The 23,011-nt window shown below is 37.2% G+C and overlaps 1 protein-coding gene across 1 annotated transcript; it reads left to right on the plus strand.

Moving 5' to 3' along the window:
• The first annotated feature begins 4,759 nt into the window (after nucleotides 1-4,759).
• On the plus strand, nucleotides 4,760-8,126 carry agtr1a (angiotensin II receptor, type 1a). Its single transcript, XM_051923045.1, has one exon. The coding sequence runs from the start codon at nucleotides 4,998-5,000 to the stop codon at nucleotides 6,066-6,068; it is 1,071 nt and encodes a 356-aa protein (XP_051779005.1). The 5' UTR covers nucleotides 4,760-4,997; the 3' UTR covers nucleotides 6,069-8,126.
• Nucleotides 8,127-23,011: the final 14,885 nt, after the last annotated feature.

Genomic DNA, 23,011 nt, shown 5'->3' on the forward strand with positions numbered 1-23,011 from the left:
GCAAACAAACATTTGTCTCTTTTTCAAAAGTTTAAACTGTGCTCCATGACAAGACAGAGATGACAGTTCTGTCTCACAATTAAAAGAATGCAAACATATCTTCCTCTTCAAAGGAGTGCGCGTCAGGAGCAGAGAATGTCAGAGAGAGAGAGAGAAAAAAGCAAACAATCAAAAATCAATAGGGCTGTTTGGCTTTTAAGTATGCGAAGCACCGCCATATAAAGCAGCTGCAAGGAAGAGAGCAATGTGAAAGCAGTCTTTCAGCATTTTTTAGAGGAGTGTCCGTATCCTCTAGGCCTGTGAGCGAACAGCCCCTCTGCTCACACCCCCTCCGTCAGGAGCAGAGAATGTCAGAGAAAGTGAGAGAGACAGAGAAAAACAAACAATCAAGAATCAATACGTGCCGTTCAAGCTTTGAAGTATGCGAAGCACCGTGCGGGAAGCATGTCACTTGACAAAGCCGGAAGGGAGCAATGTGAAGATAATATTTCAGCATTTTTAGACGAGCGTCCGTAACGTCTAAGGGTGCGAACAGCCCCCCTGCTCACACCCCCTCTGTCAGGAGCAGAGAATGTCAGAGCAAGAGAGAGAGAAAAGTAAACAATCAAAAATCAATACGTGCTGTTTGATCTTTTAAGTATGTGAATCACCGTGCAGGAAGCATATCGCTTGACAAAGCAGCCACATGTATGCCCAGCAAGGATGGCAGCAATGTGAAGGTAACCTTTCAGCATTTTTTGAGGAGCAGCCATATCCTCTAGGGGTGCGAACAGACCTATTGTCTGCAGAAATCCGCGAACCAGCAAAAAATTCGCGATATATATTTAAATATGCTTACATATAAAATCCACAATAGAGTGAAGCCGCGAAAGTCGAAGCGCGATATAGCGAGGGATTACTGTAGTGGAAATAACTTATTTTAAATTTTTTTATAAAATTCCACTGGGTAGTGAGTTTATAGCATCTAGTAATTCTGAGAGTGTCAGAGGTTTATCCAGTCCTACTGCACCAAGAGTATCTAGCTGTGGTATCTGTAGTGAGTCAAAAAAAAAACTCATTAGATTGTGCCTTATCTACTTTAAAGTATAGTAAAGTATTCTCTAAATGTGTGGATTATATTTTTATGGTCAATGATTTTATCTCAACTTGTGTTGGTAATTACAGTTATTGCATTGCGGATTTTCTACTTGTCAATTTGTTAGGCTAAGATCTTATTGACCTTCTATTAATGTTTATAATAATGATCTCGCGATTTAAAGATAAGCTGTTCCGTTTCTTTAGTAGTCAAGATGTTAAATTATGATTGCAAAACCTCTTTCACTATAAAGTGACTCATTTGGAGACCTTGTGTATTTTAGATCTATTCTGGTAATTTCGCTAATTAACTCGGACACCTTTTTGGTTTCCAATTTACTTTTGTAAGAAAGATAATTTGTGCTCTTTGAAATGCCTTCAGAGTTCCTCAGAGTACTGCTGCAGAGACCTCCAAAGATGCATTTATCTAAAGAAAATAATCAATTTGCTTGGATATGAATTTTGTACAGTTCTCATCAGCTAATGACAAGGGGTTAAGATGCCAGCTACAAGATGAGTGTGTAGAGCATAGTGATTTAAGCTCCATAATCGGCGGGGCGTGGTCGGACATAATAGTGTTGTACTTACAAGATTTGATAGTGGGCAAAAGAAAGAAGAAATAATAAATTATTGAGTAACAGTGATGAACTGGTGAGAATATGCTCTTAAGTTAGGATTTAAAACCCTCCATGGTTCTGATAAGTTATGATCTATCAAACTAATTATTTTTGCAGTATTAGATGTTGCCACTGCTGTAACGGAAGACCTATCCAGGAATGCATTTAAAACACAATTAAAGTCTCCAGCCTTTATAATTTCTTGAGTGCTCACATTAGGAATAAATACAAATACATTTTGGTTGAAATCTCTATCACCCACGTTAGGTGCATAGATATTTATCAAAATTATTTTAGTAACAGGGCGGCACAGTGGCGCAGTGGTAGCGCTGCTGCCTCGCAGTAAGGAGACCTGGGTTTGCTTCCAGGGTCATCCCTGCGTGGAGTTTGCATGTTCTCCCTGTGTCTGCGCGGGTTTCCTCCGGGTGCTACGGTTTCCTCCCACAGTCCAAAGACATGCAGGTTAGGTGCATTGCCGATCCTAAATTGTCCCTACTGTGTGCTTGGTGTGTGGGTGTGTGTGCCCTGCAGTGGGCTCGCGCCCTGCCCGAGGATTTGTTCCTGCCTTGCATTCTGTGCTGGCTGGGATAGGTTCCAGCAGACCCCCGTGACCATGTGTTAGGATATAGCGGGTTGGATAATGACAAGACATGACATTTTAGTAACAAATTTCCCATCACCATAATTAATCACCCTTCAGAATCAGATACTACATCTGAAATTATAAAAGGAATTATTCTGTGTATTAATATTCCTATACCCCTAGTTTTCTTTGTATAGCTTAAGTGAAAAATTCCGCCAATCCAATCCCTTTGCAACTGAAACTGGTCCTTACTTATTAAGTGAGTCTCCTGTAAAAATACTATGTTGGTATTTAGACCTGTTAGGTGAGAGAATACTTTTTCTCTTTAATTCATGTTTGAGACCTTTGACATTCCAGCTCATAGTTTACTGTTTGGTCATTGAAACATTGCTTCTGAATTTTTGTTGACATTTTATAGTCCTAAGTTAAGGTAGTACTTGTTACATATGATAGCTTTGACTTAGATTTCATATTATTGACAAATGTTATGGTTATGGCACTGTGACAGATTTAGGGTCTCCGTGACCCCTTGAACCCTCAGACCACATGTCAGACACCAGGTTAATATTATATTTATTAGGACAAAACATGCACAAAGTACCTTCTTCTCCACAATATTCAAATAAACACAATAAACAATCAATAAATCAATAATCCTCCTCGATCCCAGATGCGTTGCCATCCTTCCACCCAGCTCAGCTCAGCGTCTGGGATTTCCCATCGTCCTCTTATATTCCCTGACCCAGAAGTGGTTCCAACCCTACAGTCCATGTGATTCCTTATCACTTCCGGGTCAGATAAAAAGTCCTTTTCTTCATCCCGGAAGCACGTCATTTCCTTTGTCGCCTTGCCACGACGTACTTCCGGGTTATAGGGCACAAACAACTCTCTGGGCCTCCCTGCAGCGTCATCTGTTGGCCCCTGTGGTATCCAGCAGGGCTGTAAAGGAAAACTCCATCGTCCATGATTCCCTGCTGGTATTCGGGGCACTTCCATGCCGCAGGGAGAGCTCCATCTGGCGGCCTGGGGGCCAGCCATATCCCACAGGCACCTATTGTTATTTTGGTACTTACAGTTATTGGGGTAGAAAGGATAAATAAGAAATAGGATTGCTCTCTTTCTCTCCCCAACAACTTTTAAGAATAATCTAAAGACTTACTTGCTTTCAAAATGCTTTTAAATAGTATTATTGTTTGTTTTTGAAAAAAAAGTTCTCTTTGGCTTTATCATGTTATTTATTCTTGATTTGCAAACGTATATTGGGATGACTAATTTATTTTAGTGCGCTGTATAAGAAAATGATTATTATAGTTATTATTACCAGAAATCTAGTAAAGAAAAATTTGAATCTATTTATGTTCTGTTGTTAGTTGTGGAGAGTCTATGACTAATTGTAGTTCATATTTATTAAAAGTAACATTTTTGAAAGGAGTTCCCTACGGAGAGTTAAAACCTTTGTTGAATTCCCCCATGCAAGCAGCTCTGGAGATGTCAAATTCCTGGCCAAGTGTGACTCTCTAGGCATTTGTTTTACCAACAGGATCGGTTGTCTAACAGGAAAAAATATACAAGCTGAAAGAACATCTCTCAAGGAAAAATCTGAAAGAGTAAATTATTCAGGAATTGAGGTCACACGGAATGTTTTTCTGTTTTAAGACAGATCATTTTGAATAGCTTCAAATGCTTCTTTTAAATTTAAAAAATTTGCTCAACAAAAACTGGACTTCTTGGACAAATTTTCTCAAAGAATAAGTGTACTGACTTTCAGAAATAATAATCCACTGGGAGAGCTGTTGTTTCTTGCAGACAGACAAACAGACATGATGACAACAATAGGTGCTTTGACATTTTATGCAACTAGTACAAAAAGAGTGTCAAATCTTGATGAAGGCACATGGGAGCATTTGAAACCAAGTGAAAGACGGCACATTAGAATACAAAGACATTTTTGGTCTCAGTACCAAATAATACGCTTGGAAATCATACAGCTACACATTATTATAAGAATAAAATTCCTACAATTGATCAATAGAGATAACATCACAACACTATCGGAATGCTTCTGTACATTACAGCCTAAAAAGGTAAAACGCAAAATGTATCCATTAGACTATTGAGGAAATATGCGGCAGTCTGGCAGAAACATCAGACTTTAAGCAAGGAGGTTCATCTTCTAGTATGACAATGACCTAAATATAAAGCTAAATGCTCACTTGCCAACACAAAAGACAGCATTCAGCCAGAATGACATTCAAAGACTAGACCTCATTTGGAAAGTGCTATTCACCAATGCTTCTCGTTTACGTATTTGTGTAAGAATAATAGAGTTTCCGATGTATAATTTGGGCCAAAAATAACACTATCAGATACTAATTCAGCATAAGTTACTGGTCAATGGTGCAAAAGCCTTATTAAAATTTTCAGACCTGTCAAAGCATGGAATAGTTTTATATTTGTAACATCAAGTGAAACACAGAAATACATCCCTGCTGGAGTGCAGGAGTACAGAGGTATAGAATAAATAAGAACTATAGGTTATAGTCATGTGTAAAAGACTGTGAGAGTAAACTGAAATAAAGTTTCACAATCTGCAAAGGTTTGAAATTTGTTGATAAAATTTCCACTTTTTTATTTTTTAGGTGACTAAAGCTGTTCTTGCTGTCATGCCCAGGAAAGATATGTATCTATAAACCAACATTGTTGGTACCCTGCAAATCAAGAAAATGGAGAATTCATCTTCAGGAACAGGGAGCATTTCAATAAACTGCACCAAGTCTGGACGACATAGTTATATTTTTATTATGATTCCAGTTGTTTATAGTTTTATATTTATTGTGGGATTTTTGGGTAATATCATGGTTGTCCTTATGATCTATAAAATCATGAAGTTAAAAACAGTGGCAAATGTTTTTATGCTGAACTTGGCACTAGCTGACCTGTCATTCCTGATCACATTACCCTTGTGGGCAGCTTACACAGCAATGGGCTACAGGTGGCTATTTGGTAGTATCCTGTGCAAACTTACCTCAGGCCTCATCACCTTCAATTTGTATGCAACAATATTTCTTCTTTCAGGCCTGAGCATAGACCGCTATCTTGCCATAGTGAGACCCATGCAGTCACGACCTAGACGTACTGTACTGTATGCAAGAATTACTTGCATTCTCATATGGATCTCTGCCTTTTTCTTAAGCTTGCACATTATGTGCTATCGGGATGCCATACTGATAAAAAATCTCAACATAACAGTGTGTGGTTTATATGACTCAAGCAAACTCAAAGAAATTGCATTAGTGAATGGCTTACTCAAAAGTATTTTGGGATTTTTCATTCCCTTGATAATAATAATTACATGCTACTGTCTGATTGGCAAGACACTGGTGAAAGCATATCAAATTCAGAAGAGCAAATACCAAAGTGATGAAGTCCTGAAGATGCTGGTTGCCATTGTGGCAGCCTTTTTCATCTGTTGGGTGCCCCATCACATCTTTAACTTTATGGATGTGCTTGTCCATTCAAAAGTAATACAGAATTGCCATGTAGAAGATATAATTGACACAGCCATGCCTTTTACCATCTGCTTAGCTTTCCTCAATAGCTGTCTGAATCCTATATTATATGGGTTTGTGGGGAGAAATTTTCGGAACAATATGAAAAGGCTGGTAAAATGTTTGCCACCCGTAGCAAAATCGCATTCAAGCCTTTCCACAAAGATCAGCTCCCTCTCTTACCGTGGATCTGAAAGCTTTCACTTAACAGCAAGCAAGCAAACTACCCCTATTGGTACGTATTGAATGATCAAATATGCAAAAGCATCAATCTAAAAAAGGAGAAGGAAGGGCATCAGGTGACCATTACATTAAATCACCTTGTATTAATGCATGCTGGTAAAGACAGTTACTGTATATTAAGAGCCCACACAAAATGTCAAAAGGAACTTATCGTTATTTAACTGGAAGTATGATTTTCACGGCAGGGACCATATTAAATTACTGCATAGGTACAGTGAAGGCCTTTTTTTTAAACAGAAATGTAAATTTATATAAGATCAATCATCTTTATTCACTATGCAAAGGTCAAGAACTGCACTAGTGAATTTTTATCTGGAAACTTTAGTGTGCCCTGTTCAAATGCCCAACATCTCAGAAGAGCACACGCTCCTTAGACTACAAGATCTCCAGACACATTTCCAGTTTAAACTGTACCTCTTCATCTTTTCAGCGTTGCTCTTTTCAGTTTAACGTACTGGGTTTGGTAAGAGAAGATATTTTTTGCCACAAAGCAAAGTAATTTTTTTATTTAGTTTGGCCACTTTATATCATTTCTAAATCTGTATGGAATGTTTTAATGTAAATTTAATTCTACTTATGCCAATGCGTATACATCTAAATATAAACCTGGGTGATGATAATGGTTGTACATAAAATATACAGTATATATTTATTGCACTGGTACTATTTTATTAATATTACTTTTAATAACATTTCCCTATGTGAAAGAACTACAATAAAACAATATATGGTAATACCATTATTTATATCTTAAATTATGTGAAACTGATTCCATTGATTTACTAAAGTCCTGAATTTTAAACCAAAAGGTTGACAGTTCTATACTCACCTGTGACTTACGGTGACCCTGAAAAAGTCACTTACCTTGCCTGTGCTCCAAATGGGAAAATTTTCCGGTAACAGTTATATACTAATATTGTAGGGTGTCTTGAACAAAAGTGTCAGCCAGATATACAATAACAAGAGACACTAAATAGTTTTTCTTCAATAACTAAGCATTCTCTACAAAGCTGATGGCTAAAGAGCCAGTATCATTTCTCACCATAATGGATGAATAACTAGGTCTCCCTGTCCATTACAGATGAGGCAAATTTTGTACATTTTGTAAATATGTACATATTGAAAATGCTACTAGTAGCCCCAACTGAAAGTAGTTTTTCTCTTGAATATAATGTTTTTGCTGCAATACCTGCAAAATAATGTTCAACACTTGGCAGATTGTGTGGACAAATAGTCCGCTGTTGTTTGTTTTTGGAATTCCATTTTAGCATCTTCTATCATTTTGTCCCATGTTCATCATTTCCCTTCAGCTTTTCTATGTAGCTGAGCTTTCTATAATGCCTCTTCTTTTCTCATTGTATGACGTCTATATTTCATGTTCAGATTAACTGTGAACGATCTAGTAGAAACTTACTAATTTTTCCATCTTGCAACTTGAAGGACATATAGCTATATCATTGTTTATCTTGTGTTTGTTGTCAATGCAATATATGTTGGATTTCAGTCATAAAACCTGTTTCTTAGGAAGGCTTCAGGGAGTTCCTTGACAGTATTACATAATATTTTCTTTCCAACTATATAAGAAGTAGCAACAAATATACTGTATGTAAACATAACAGTTAAAGTTTGCATGAACTTAAAACTCGTGAAATATATTGTTATTTATGTCTTAGATATTAGATGCCACCAGTACATTGTAAATAAAATTGTATATTTCTATCAAGTATACAAAGCTATATTTATTACAGAATTGTAAAATGTATTCCTGTGACAAATTTTAAAGTCCTTTATTAATGTAACCTTACAATCTAATATGTAGGTTTTAGGTGTGCATCCAAAACAAATATACAGTCTATAAGAAACAAGGAATATGTCAAAAGTTGTATTTTCTTTTTAGGAACATTGTTTACTGTTTTATATTTGGATCATATTTTTTTCATTTCAGGTCCAGAAATATTTAGTGTGATATTCTGATCCAATAGGCTGTTTAGTTTAACTGTTACTTTTACAGCGACTCCTGTATGTGTAAGTAAAAATAATAAATTAGTATTATTTAGAAAACAGGAGTTTTCAGAATTATTCCTAGAACAGGTCAACTTCTGTGTTTTTTTTTTTGATTGATCATAACAAAACTTGCCCAGGCAGTATATATCCACAATTCAACATTTACAAAACTAACTGAATTTCAGTAGTCCAAGATAACAGTGACTCACTAGTGCCATAAACTTCAGCATTTGAGCATGCTGAAGCAAGTGTCCAAATATTACAGGAGACATTCCAGGTTCAAACCATCCCTTCAGTGTAGCCCTTCCAGCTGGGATAAGAGTTGCCAACTATAAGCCTCTCTTTGATGAACTGTAAGTGAATATATTGTTATGTACTAAACGTAACAAAGCTGTCCATCTACAGTAGTTCTAACTGTACATACAACATGGGAACAAAGCTTTGTAAGCATTAGGCAATTTCAGATCATACGCATATAAATATCTAATACACCTACAGAACAGTGCACACAGTATAATGAACATAAATTGAATATACTTTTGAGCCAAATTTTTTGATGACAAAAACCCATTGACCCAAAAATTATCCTAATCCAGCAAAAATTCACAATTAAGTGTTTTCATGCATAATGATTGAACCATAATATTATAGTCTTCATGAGCAATACATATATCATGTAAAACGAAACCAGGATTCAGGCTGAGATGTGTGAAGGAATGGCATCAAACAAGGGATGAAGTGGTAAAGTTGTATTCTAAAGTACATGGTAAGATATCACAGAAGAAATTATTCTAAAATATACATATTTATATAAAAAGAACTTTTATCTATCCAGAGTGTACTTTTACATTAAAGAGAGAAAACACAAACTTCCTTTATAGTCATAGATTATCCAAATGTAGATTTTCCTATTGGACCCCTGCAATCGTGCAAAAAGTTTTGGAGCTCAACAGTAGAAAATAACTAACAAACTGATGGTCAGCTCCTATATTTGAAATATTGCTTTCATTTATTTCCTAGTTTCTGTTCTCTTTCTATGGACAGAGTATAATAAAATTTTGCAAAAGATCAACACATCAACAGATGTGTCTTGTCAAAATTATTAGAACAAGAGACATATATATGTTCTGGTTTTAATATTTTCTTAAAATGTGTCTTGGACATTAATTGGTTGTATATCACTTTGATAAATGTAATCTTACTCTGTACTTTCTTTTCTACAATATTCTGTGCTCTTTGATCTTAATGCACAAGACAAACTGAATTCTACTTCAAGGGAGACCGATGTGCATCTTGACCTTTTCTTTACCTGAGCAATTAACAACAAAGAGCAGACGCGGATGCGTGCTTGTCTCTCCAAAATGTAAGTACTCATCTGCAAGAAAAGTAATCGCTATATCTGTACATATACGTAAACACACACACAGACACACACACATATATATATACTAGCTGATTGCCCAGTGGCTTCGCTCACTGAGCGCAAGGGAAAAAAATAAAATGTAGTATTTATAAAATAAGTTTGTTAATTGCCAATTTTATTTTTCAACAAATAAAGAGCATTTACAATAACATAGAAATCTATATAAACAACATTAACATCATTATCATATGAGAATATGAAGTAATATATAAGAAGCACATTGCAGATAAATAAAAATTATTAAACAGTAAAATCTTCTTATATATGCTACCGTGGCTGTTCGTTTGTCTGTCCAGGATTTTAAATCACCTGTAGCTCGCAAACCGTTTCACCTATTGACTTGAAATTTGGTACACATATACTACGTGACGTCTACTATCTGCTTTCGGGGTGATGATTTTATCACTCTTTTTATTTTTATTTTATTTTATTGTAGAATCAACTCTTGGCTGCGCGCAGCAGGGCGGCCATGTGCACATACGTACGGGCACCGTTCTCATTCCCTACCACCTTCGCTAATCATTCTTGAGGCAGATTGAAGATTTAAGTGCCAGATTAAGTGAAATGTTAAAGAAAATGTACTAAGTAATTGTAACACAAAAACTAACTTAATCAGTTTTAACATGAAAAGATGGCCGACGAAAGAGAAGTAGCAGGCCGCTAGGGTGGAGTAAAGAAGAGCTGCTCAGGAAGCAGCAAGCACATCAACCTCTGAGCAAACGAATGCTAAACGTACAGAGAAAGAGGATGAATGCTATGAATGCTCAAGTCAAGTGTATTTGTGCAGTGCGCCGTTACTGGTATTTTGATAAAAGAATTTGAACAACATATAAGAAGCGTATAAATTATTAAACAGTAAATCATTAACATTTAAGAAATAAAGACACATTGAGTACTACTGCAGTGCTTTCGGGTATACTACATTTTTTGTTTGCCCATTTCGTGCATAAATGAATACATTTTTTGGTGTACCTACCCAAGAACACGTGACATATAACTGACCGTGGGAGAAGCATGGATTTTAAACACGCGTTGAGTTCATCTGCTGGTGTCCCTCGTGGAATAACTGGTAATGTTTGACGAAAATCTCCTGCGAGTAAAACGACACTACCTCCCATTATTTTGGCAGGATCTCTGAGATCTTGCATTGTTCGGTTCAAGGCTTCATAAGCTCTTTTATGTGCCATGGTGCACTCATCCCAAATTATTATTTTTGAATGTTTCAAGACTTTTGCCTTTCCAGAGCCCTTGCGTATGTTGCAAATTGGATTTTCGTCGTGAGTGAGGTTTAATGGTAATTGCAATGCCGAATGTGCTGCATGGCCTCCATCTAATAATGGAAAAGCGATTCCCAATGACGCTACAGCCAGAGCTATGTCACCATTCGCTCTCGGCAAGAATCAGGTTTATTAAGAATGTTTTTCCTGTTCCTCTGTGGTCATAAGTAATTTCCATTTCAAACGCTCATACGTAATTTCCATTTCAAACGCAAAAAGAATTTTACATATATAGATATATATTGTGACGAATGGCCGGGTCCCATGCCTGGCCGGGACACCCCTGCTGTTTATGTTCCAGGGGAGCAGCCATGGACAGCTCAATACCTCCCCCAGGATGCTTGGTGGCAGCCTCCCTGGCCGACGCTGATTCCCCAAGCTCCCGTCGGGCTCCGTGGGAGATGGAGTCTTCCACAGCCTGGTTGGGAGCTCGGATGGCCGCTAGGGGGAGCTGCATGGAGTCAACAGCCAGGATGGACGACTCTTCAGCCCCACCCGGAAGTGCAATTAGGACCAGGTGGTCAAGCACCTGGAACGCTTCCGGGTGGGTTATAAAAAGGGCCAGCCACCATCACTCGAGAGCCAGAGGAGGAGGACTACGCTAGAGGAGGAGTGGTGGTCAAGGTGAAGTGTGTTTTGGTGATATTGTGATTGTGCTTTGGGACTGGTTGTGCTGTGTGGCACGGGGAAGACGTGTCCCACAGTTGAAGAATAATAAAGCCTGAGTTCAATTTGTTCGTGCCTCTGCGTCAGTCTGTGCCAGGTCGGGTGCTATACGGCGTCCAGATTACTATATATATATATATATATATATATATATATATATATATATATATATATACAGTGATCCCTCGCTATATCGCGCTTCGCCTTTCGCAGCTTCACTCCATCGCGGATTTTATATGTAACCATATTTAAATATATATCGCGGATTTTTTGCTGGTTTGCGGATTTCTGCGGACAATGGGTCATTTAATTTCTGGTACATGCTTCCTCAGTTGGTTTGCCCAGTTGATTTCATACAAGGGACGCTATTGGCAGATGGCTGAGAAGCTACCCAACTTACTTTTCTCTCTCTCTTGCGCTGACTATCTGTGATCCTGACGTAGGGGGTGTGAGCAGGGGGGCTGTTCGCACACCTAGACGATAGGGACGCTCGTCTAAAAATGCTGAAAGATTATCTTCACATTGCTATCTTTTGTGCAGCTGCTTCCTGAAACGACATGCTGCACAGTGCTTCGCATACTTAAAAGCTCGAAGGGCACATATTGATTTTTGATTGAAAAACAAACTCTGTCTCTCTCTCTCTTTGTCTGCTCCTGACGGAGGGGGTGTGAGCTGCCGCCTTCAACAGCTTTGTGCCGCGGTGCTTCGCATACTTAAAAGCAAACAGCCCTATTGATTTGTTTGCTTTTCTCTATCTATGTGACATTCTGTGCTCCTGACAAGCACTCCTTTGAAGAGGAAGATATGTTTGCATTCTTTTAATTGTGAGATGGAACTGTCATCTCTGTCTTGTCATGGAGCACAGTTTAAACTTTTGAAAAAGAGACAAATGTTTGTTGCAGTGTTTGAATAACGTTCCTGTCTCTCTACAACCTCCTGTGTTTCTGCGCAAATCTGTGACCCAAGCATGACAATATAAAAATAACCATATAAACATATGGTTTCTACTTCGCGGATTTACTTATTTCGCGGGTGGCTCTGGAACGCAACCCCTGCTATGGAGGAGAGATTACTGTATACTAGCTGAATACCCGTGCTTCCCTATGGGATAGCAACAGGAAAAAAGTGTTCTAAAATATACAGAGTGACACTACATGTCCTGTAAAGGTCATAAGGCAAGATTTAGCACATAAACTAAACAACATAGGTTACTAATTATTTCTTGAAATAGTTTACTCAAATATAAGCTGTTTTAAGAATAGAAGACTTAAACAGTGATGATCAAAACTTGTTTTGGACTAAAGCCCCAGTGATCCCATCACCACCCCAGGTATTATTTAGTAACCAGACCACGTAAGTTTTAAGCGCTAAATTTATTTGTTAATAAAAATAGATGAAGGTGAATGTTATAATATTAATTATATTAAAAATACATTTTCAAGGGGTTTTTAAGATCATAAAAAAATTACAAATCCTAAGCAATCTACCAAACCTGAAAACAAAAATCAAAATCAAAAATAACAGGCTTGGTGTGGTAGGGGTCGCCAATCCGCGTCATGGTGTATGGCTTGAACCTCCACCAGTTATTAGAGATGTGGCTAACAATGTCAACCTGCATCTTAGTGGCCAGAGAGGCGGTGCCATGCACAAGGTAGGCCAGCGAGGAGAACAAGCACACACCGTCACCGCTCATCCGCACCATGCAGTGAGGGACCATTACTTCATCAATATAAATCCTTTCTTCCTTAGTCATAGTTTTACGGCTTATTTAAAGAGGTATAAACTTAATAGAAGAATTTGTGAAGAATGTATGAAAAAGAATAAAATAAAAATCCTCAAAAAATAAATTTGCTTTAATATACCTTGGAATAACCTAACTAAATTATTTTAAAAAGATAAACTAATGGCAAATTATAAATGCTTTGTGGAAACTCGAAAATATCAAAACAAAACTTGTAAAGTATTTTTAATTTACTATAAAGAAATGTATTTTAGAAAGAAATGGAGTGAATGGGTCTAAAAAACAATAAGAAATTTCACGCTTGGACCATGAAATTTTTAAAACCATTTCTTAGCGAGCACCTATGGTCCAAGTGTAACCTACATTCTAAATTTCAAGTCCCAAGTCCTCATGGTTCGGGAGATTTCGTGATGAGTGAGTCAGTGGTATTTGGCTTTTATATACATAGAATATATATATGTTACTAATGCTACTATGTAATATGTTAAGTTACTCCCATGATGACAACAATAGAAAAGACAGTTAGAGACGCAGCGTTTTCAGCTATGTTCTGCTACACACTTGGAAACATTGTGTCTCTAAACTTTTTTTCCTGATGTAGCCCTTCACTACCTCCATTATACTGAATACTAGTTGCACACAGACGACACATAATAAATACTGATTTTAGATTTTGTATTGCTATAGGTATCAGCAATACTCAACGCAGGGGACATGAACCTCCCTCTGTATGCTGCTCCACAGGTCACCTTTTGTCATTTTGGTAAAACTATACCTTTTTCCAAAATTTATTGTTATGTTGTGATTATTGTAGAACACTGACTGACTGCTGTGAACTGCGCTTATTGCCAGAAACAGCCAGGTAGACTTAATGCAAATGAGTTTTACCATGCTGACGCTCACTTTAATTCACAAACGTAGAGTCTCCTCTACATGTATACAATACAATTCTGTAATTTCAAAGAGATACCCTGTTCAAAGGACACTGACATTGGTGTTGACAGCAAATGGTTTGATAGCATGAAGTTGTTCTTGGGAGTAACTGTGGGAAAGTGGAACAGTCACACCACACATTAATGAGGGGTACTCAGTTTTAAATGTAGACCCTGTGGCACATTTGGTATTTTATAATTTTTGCTGCTGTTTAGTTTATGTTCTTCCTCCTGGATCTTTGTTGGATCTGGGTACAAAAGCAACATATTACAGTATTCAGTTTGTATTTATATTCAGAAATTGAACAAAAAATATTTTGATTTTCTTCTTTAGAATGTCATTTTACATCATCAATGAAATCCTAAAGCACTCCACTGTAAATTTCCTGTCAAAATCCTATCTGGCCATATCTGGATTCAATGGTTTCCTTTTGCTAGCAATCCAGCTAAAGACATAACTTGGCCTCTGATTGTGACACACCTTCAAATGAAATTGACTATACTTTAGAGTGAATAATTTGCCAGGAGTGGAAACATGAATAAATCCACTTATCACTAATACAAATATATTATCATATTTTTTTTAGTCAGGTAAATGACACACCAAATTTCTGAAGTTTCCAACTTCTTGTATTATATGACAGGTAGTAATAACAAGTCTTTGAAGGTGTTGCAAAAATGTGTTTTATGATGTTTTTTCAGCTTTTTATTTTTAAAGTAGATACAAATTGTTTAACATTTGTGAAAAGTGTTAAATAGCATAAAGCTTAACAAAAATACTCAGTTGTTTGAAGTAAAATGATGACCAGCACAATAAAAAACAAAATCATTAACACCACAATTTCAAATGTTGAAGGTAGTATTTGATTTGGATGGGATCACATTGTAAATACTAATAATTTAGGCTAAATACTCCTTTCCACAAGGCAATGATGCAGTACAGATTTGGATCCATATATAACATTTGATCCATGTTAACACTCAACTAAATAGTAACAAAAGTATGTTCTTCATATTAAAAAAAGACAGAAAAAACTTGTACAGTTTAATTGACTTGCTGCTCTTTGACTCTGCAACTGTATTTCCATGAAGCAAGTTCAAAAAAAGTGTCTTTGCAATATCATGGTTTCCAGAAACAAACAGGAAAAAACAAAAGCAAGTTGCATGGGATCTGCATAATATGCTAAGGTGTGTAAAAGAGCGTAAACAAAAACAACTGGGTTTGCTCAGGTCAGATGTAGCTTAGGATATAATGTAAATGAAAACCTTATGATTTGGTGACCTTTGAACCCGGATGCATCTATAGTCAAAATATACTCAATCGAAGCTTAGGATGGTCAATAAAATATGGTGAAAGCACTAAAACAATTGTTTAGAAGCAACATTAGTTTATAAAAATGGTTTTGGACAGTAATAGCTTTATTCCTTAAATTTTAAATTCAGAATTTTTACATGTGTGGTAAATTCCATGGCTATCTTCTTTATTAGTGTTTATGAATGGTTCTGCTCTTCAATAGGTGTCAGTGTAAAGTAGTTGGTAATAAATTGCATTATATGTCTCTAACTAAGTTGCATATTCCAGTAAACTACAAAATAGAAGTTCTACATGTCAGTCCATTTGTTTAAAACAAAAATGTATTTTTGGAAGGGGCCACTATTATATTTTCTTAAGACAAGACCGGCTTCAACTGATTTCCACTTTTCTTCTAATATATTGTGGGCTGCAGAGGGTGTTCCTGTCACTCAAACCCGACTGATACCCAAGTCCATTACAAAGCACACTCAGCAGTTAAAAATTTCCAAACAGTTATAACAGCTGTAGCCTGAGAGAATAAGATTTGAAAACTCAATACAATAGACATGACTTTTAGGAATGATACTGGTGTCAAAGAGCCATTAGGTGTCAACACTACCAATTTTCACAAGTTTTAACCTTCACTAACACCAAACAATTGTAAGAAACTATCCACAATCTTGGACAAATTGTGAACATGATGGTGACCTTAATAAGACTGTCCTGATGATATCATGTGACATGACTTCCTGTGCCCCAATGGTTCACCAAAATAGTCGCACCCACAGAAAAACAAAATGGTGTTGCAGTGAAAAACAATAAATAATGTGAACAAAAATGAACATTATTCTAGAGACCAGAAAAGTAATGACTAATTTCTAATTTCCACTATCCCAAACTCCAAGAAAACCACATTTAATTTCCAGGAAAATTTTAGAACAGATAGAAATATTTTTGATGTTTGTAAAATCTTAGGTATTCTTCTCCCTTTGTAGAAGATGTAACATACTGTATCTCTGGTTTTATTGCAGTTAGTGCCCTTCATACCGAACACTAACTCAAAGCACTATTTTACAATTGACAAAACATTTACATTTATTAGAAATAATCATAGTATTAATTAATGATAATAATGCAAGTAAATGTGGTTTATCTTTGTTTTTGTTGATTAATCTGTTGAAATCACCTTGAGTTGCATGTAAATGTATGATACGGTGCTATATAAATAAAGTTATTATTATTATTATTAAAAACACCAATTTATTAACCTGTTTTATACCTGTAGTCAGGAATTACTGTATTTCAGAAGCTACTCGCCTATAATGTACCTCCAAATAACAAAAAAATGTTGTGAGCATTGAATATATTTGTTACACTACCCCTAAGACAAACTATTCTGAACATCCAGTGTTCTTTCCAGGGCCTTTTCACAGAGCATGCTATCAAAAGCCACCCAATACCTGTGACTACACTGCATTTTAATTTGGCTGAACATTCCTTTCCCTGTTGAATTGACTGCTCCACCGTATTTTCCTCCCTGCCTCAGAATACTGTATATACAAGACACATTCCCTATTACACTATAAAGACAGTGCACCTTTTTCAAGGGTAGGAATAAGGATACATCAAAGCTGTTCATTGCTCAAGCCATGATGGGGAGAAGAAGGCTGAAGCCAAACCACTGTCTATTTCTAAATGGACGTGGGAGTCACTCCATAAACCTGCAATTGTAGTGGTGAAGAAGCTGGCTTTAATTTATGATAAGTACATAAGCACAATTTTTAACCACATACAGTAGATGATAGATCTCCTGATATGCCAAACATTTCCTACTTTTCACAAATTCTCAAAGTGAGACTGTTGATATGTTTTTGATTACTTCTTTAAAAACATACAGTTCTACAGTTTTAAACTATAACTTTACTGAACAAGAATGGACCCACTGCATCAAAAATTATTAAAGGACAGTGACACAATACTTTAAATCCAGAACAAATACTATTAAAATCAGCAACAACATCTGAGCTAAAAGGGTCTTTTCTAAATTTAACAAAGCTGGCTGCAACACAACCTGACATACCTGTGAGCACACATAAATGCAAATAGGGACTTTATAAAAAATGAATAAAAACCTATTTAAGGAATTGCATCACTCAGAACACACTAATAATCTAATGGCAATCCTTTGGCGGGACGAGATGCATATTATTTTGATTATGAAAAGGCAGCAGAAACATGGGCTTCTAAGACAAAGAGAAGAATTGATATATAAAGTTTTATCCCTGTAATCACTTGGAGTATTAAAAGGTTTTAATTAATTGTTGACTTAAAATACTGCGCAGTCATTTATCTTTTACCCATCCAATCACTCCTACATCCTATCCAGCTAAACAAATTCTGGGGAGAACACTGGAAAACATATAAAAAAAAACTCTAAAAAGAAAATCCAATTGAACATGGACTTCACTACATTCACCTCATCCGCTGGAAACCCTCAGGAAATAACAACAGATACTTGATGGCAGGCAATGGACATGATACTCAATGTACAAGAGTCATTTACAGAGTTCAGAAATGCTGAATTTTGCCCTTCTTAATTTTACAATTTACCGTATTTTTCACTCCATAAGATGTACCTGACCATAAGATGCTCCCAGGTTTAGAGGAGGAAAACAAGAAAAAAATATTCTGAACCAAATGGTGTACTAATATATTTAATAAAATATAGCAGAATAATATTTCAACCATGTAAAGTCAACAGTGGTATTAAGAACAATCATCACTGTCATTAACAAATGAGGAGAGACTTTAAGGTTCAAGCACTCTTCTAGTTTTCTGGAAACCCCAAGAACTCCTCATCGCTGGTGTCAGAATTTATGAAGTTAAGTTGCTCACAATCACTGATATCACTTTCTTCGCTATCTTCATATATGATACTATCTTCAGTTCCATCTAAGGCATTGCTAATGGCAGCTTCCACCTGCAGCTATAGACTCTTCAGTACACGAGCGACTCTCCACGTTAGTGTTTAGATCTGGATGGTTCATGTGCCCAAAACATACTTACTTACTTCCTACAGCATAAAGGCACAAGTAGACTGCAGAGCTTCCTATGTTTGATCGATTTTCGGTAAAAATACCGATACGGTACGGTACTTATGGCCATTGAAATACAAACTTTTATGAAGTTAATCGCCCGGTGTAAAATTATGTACACAGAATATTACAAAAAATGAACAGCCTTCAAAACTCAAAGGGTCTTCCAGTTATGTTGTGACCCATCCATTCATGTTTCATCAATGTTGTATTGGGACAAAGATAATCTTAGCAAATTGATGATGAAAGAGATACCTGATACTGGGTGGGCCACCGGTCCAACACAAAGCACACTTGGGCACAATTTGAAAGTGTGTAAATCCTAATCAAGAATATCTGCACTACTTTGAGATTTGGGAGGAATCCAATTACTCAGAGAAATCTTTTATGAACTCCAAGTAAACAGTGCTGGACGTAAGATTTGAACTCGGCACTCTGGAGCTGCAACATAGCAGTGATAACCACTGAATCACTATAATTCTTATAATCCTACACGAACTTCCACAAGTATTCAAGGACTGTGCATTTAACTGAATGTGTGGTATGTGAACAGTGTTAAGGAGTGAATCAGGTAAGCAGATTTGTATTCAAAATAAAGATATATATTTTCAAGCATTCTTCCATATCACAGAGTCAAGAGACAACAACATCAAACATGCAAGTAACAATTTCATTATACTGTGCACAGATGACAATACTTATACTACTGCTACTAAAATAATAAAATATGTGCTAAGCATGGATAGGGTGATGATAACGTGCCCACAGTAACACAGGGTCTGTAAGGAAATTAAAAAACAACATTGGATAGAGATGAATGTGAATTTCATTACATTAGTGCATTAGTGGCAAATCAATCAATTACAATGAGGTAAAAATATTTACATGTAATGGAAGACTCTTTTTTAAATTAATTTCACTCTAATAGACTAAACATTTTCAGCTATACTTTTTTATACTCAAGTGCACCATTCTTAAACTTTCAGTATAAAAGCATTGTTTCTTTACATGCCATAAATAAATAACTGACGAAATGGATAATTAACTGAAGTGATATAGTAAGGATACAATTTTGAAATATAACGTAAAACTTACATTATAAATTAGGAGTCCGAAAGCACCAAAGAATCCCAAAAGCTCTAAAAACACTTACAATAATGCGTACTAGAGGGAACTTTCCATCAAAAACTCCAACAATATAAGAATCTTAATAATATAAAAAATGTTATTCTCACACAATGTTCTGTTACACTGTAAAGCCTCAAATAGCTCAAAAGGCATAAAGGAGTTGTTAGCATAGGCAATTCAAGGTAAACAAAGTCCCAATACATAATTCAATGTCAAGAGCAAAGCACAGAGCTGAAGGATTAAAAATCCTGAATTTTATAAAAGCACAGAGCACAGCGAAAGGCACATATACTCACCAGCTCCAGTGTGCATACACAAAAAAAACACCAGGAACTATGGGAGACCCTCTGGATTTTTAGGCAGAGGGCAGACCCAGCGTCAAAGCAGTGCTACTGTTCCAATGTGGTTTCCCTTTCCCTGAAGCGGCTTTATAAATACACTGAAATTAACCGCATATTGTTTATTAGTTTAAGGCATCTGATTGTAATTAACCTGTAACAATATAATGGTCCATGGAATGGCCAAACTATTCCAAATACCATAGCTGCTTTTGCATTGTTACTCTCACTGCACCACTCGGAGCAGCTGATCAGAAAGAGAATTATCGGTATACAGAATCAAGCACACGTTGCCTCAGCCATTCACTATTTGAACTGCTCTCATCCGACAAAAGCTTCAGAGCCTTTCCTGTATGGACCTCGCAGTTCAAAAACAGTTTCATCCCAAGAACTATAAACGCACTCAATCAATCCATCAAGTGCTCCTTATAGAACTGTTTGTACTTATAAGTACAATTACCTCACTGTAAACTTGCACTACAGTTATAATATTGCACAACCTGAGCCACTTTATAAAGCGCGTATTTACATATGATGACGATATCATTTTTAAGATGAAATTCAGCAAAATATGTTTATTATATTATACAGATAAAACTTTAACTTCATTTAAATAATCTACAGTGCATCCGGAAAGTATTCACAGCGCATCACTTTTTCCACATTTTGTTATGTTACAGCCTTATTCCAAAATGGATTAAATTCATTTTTTTCCTCAGAATTCTACACACAACACCCCATAATGACAATGTGAAAAAAGTTTACTTGAGGTTTTTGCAAATTTATTAAAAATAAAAAAACTGAGAAATCACATGTACATATGTATTCACAGCCTTTGCTCAATCCTTTGTCGATGCACCTTTGGCAGCAATTACAGCCTCAAGTCTTTTTGAATATGATGCCACAAGCTTGGCACACCTATCCTTGGCCAGTTTCGCCCATTCCTCTTTGCAGCACCTCTCAAGCTCCATCAGGTTGGATGGGAAGCATCGGTGCACAGCCATTTTAAGATCTCTCCAGAGATGTTCAATCAGATTCAAGTCTGGGCTCTGGCTGGGCCACTCAAGGACATTCACAGAGTTGTCCTGAAGCCACTCCTTTGATATCTTGGCTGTGTGCTTAGGGTCGTTGTCCTGCTGAAAGATGAACCGTCGCCCCAGTCTGAGATCAAGAGCGCTCTAGAGCAGGTTTTCATCCAGGATGTCTCTGTACATTGCTGCAGTCATCTTTCCCTTTATCCTGACTAGTCTCCTAGTCCCTGCCGCTGAAAAACATCCCCACAGCATGATGCTACCACCACCATGCTTCACTGTAGGGATAGTATTGGCCTGGTGATGAGCGGTGCCTGGTTTCCTCCAAACGTGACGCCTGGCATTCACACCAAAAGAGTTCAATCTTTGTATCATCAGAACAGAGAATTTTCTTTCTCATGGTCTGAGAGTCCTTCAGGTTCCTTTTGGCAAACTCCAGGCGGGCTGCCATGTGTCTTTTACTAAGGAGTGGCTTCCATCTGGCCACTCTACCATACAGGCCTGATTGGTGGATTGCTGCAGAGATGGTTGTCCTTCTGGAAGTTTCTCCTCTCTCCAGAGGACCTCTGGAGCTCTGATAGAGTGACCATTGGGTTCTTGGTCACCTCCCTGACTAAGGCCCTTCTCCCCCGATCGCTCAGTTTAGATGGCCGGCCAGCTCTAGGAAGAGTCCTGGTGGTTTCGAACTTCTTCCACTTACGGATGATGGAGGCCACTGTGCTCATTGGGACCTTCAAAGCAGCAGAAATTTTTCTGTAACCTTCCCCAGATTTGTGCCTCGAGACAATTTGTGCCTGTCTCGGAGGTCTACAGACAGTTCCTTTGACTTCATGCTTGGTTTGTGCTCTGACATGAACTGTCAACTGTGGGACCTTATACAGACAGGTGTGTGCCTTTCCAAATCATGTCCAATCAACTGAATTTACCACAGGTGTACTCCAATTAAGCTGCAGAAACATCTCAAGGATGATCAGGGGAAACAGAATGCACCTGAGCTCAATTTTGAGCTTCATGGCAAAGGCTGTGAATACTTATGTACATGTGCTTTCTCAATTTTTTTATTTTTAATAAATTTGCAAAAATCTCAAGTAAACTTTTTTCACGTTGTCATTATGGGGTGTTGTGTGTAGAATTCTGAGGAAAAAAATGAATTTAATCCATTTTGGAATAAGACTGTAACATAACAAAATGTGGAAAAAGTGATGCGCTGTGAATACTTTAATAATTAAACATGTAAGGACACGGTACCACAGCGCTAGCAAGGAGCTGGCGCTCTGTTCACAGATTGTATCTGCCTTGCGCTGTATTCTTGCTGTGACTGGCGCGACACTGCAGAAAGACAGATGGATAGAATAATTAAACATGTACTACAAAGATATTTCAATGTTCCTTAAACGTTTTGAAGAATCTGCGTTCTAAGCTTACAGATGGCTTAACATCTATTACAGAGCTGATTGTGTGATGATTGGTTACTTGGAGAAAGAAAAGGAAGAACAGGAATTGGGTTAGTATGTTTGAAAGACACAGTACTCCATCCATCCATCCATCCATCCATTTTCCAACCCGCTGAATCCGAACACAGGGTCACGGGGGTCTGCTGGAGCCAATCCCAGCCAACACAGGGCACAAGGCAGGAACCAATCCCGGGCAGGGTGCCAACCCACCGCAGAGACACAGTACTGCTGCAATAAATTATTTCATCGAAGGTCGCGCAGCGGGAGGCAGGAACAATCTGTAGACGAGGCGCCTGCTCATCACTATCACTGCACCACCGTGTTCCCATGTTTAATAACATGCTTTAACTCCTATCATCATGAAAATGATACCACGTATACGTCTCAGTATTTTAATTATTCCGAGAGCTGTAATATTACAAATGTAATGGATTCTGCGTCCTGTCCGAGGACGAGAAAGCCCGTTTAAGAAGCAGGTAGTGCACATAGAGCACATAGAAGATCGAATACAAAACAAAGCATTTAACGTGCTACTTTAGTTACTATGGGATTTGAGAAACTAG

Source organism: Erpetoichthys calabaricus, chromosome 2 (genome assembly GCF_900747795.2).
Source record: "Erpetoichthys calabaricus chromosome 2, fErpCal1.3, whole genome shotgun sequence".
Taxonomy (NCBI): domain Eukaryota; kingdom Metazoa; phylum Chordata; class Cladistia; order Polypteriformes; family Polypteridae; genus Erpetoichthys; species Erpetoichthys calabaricus.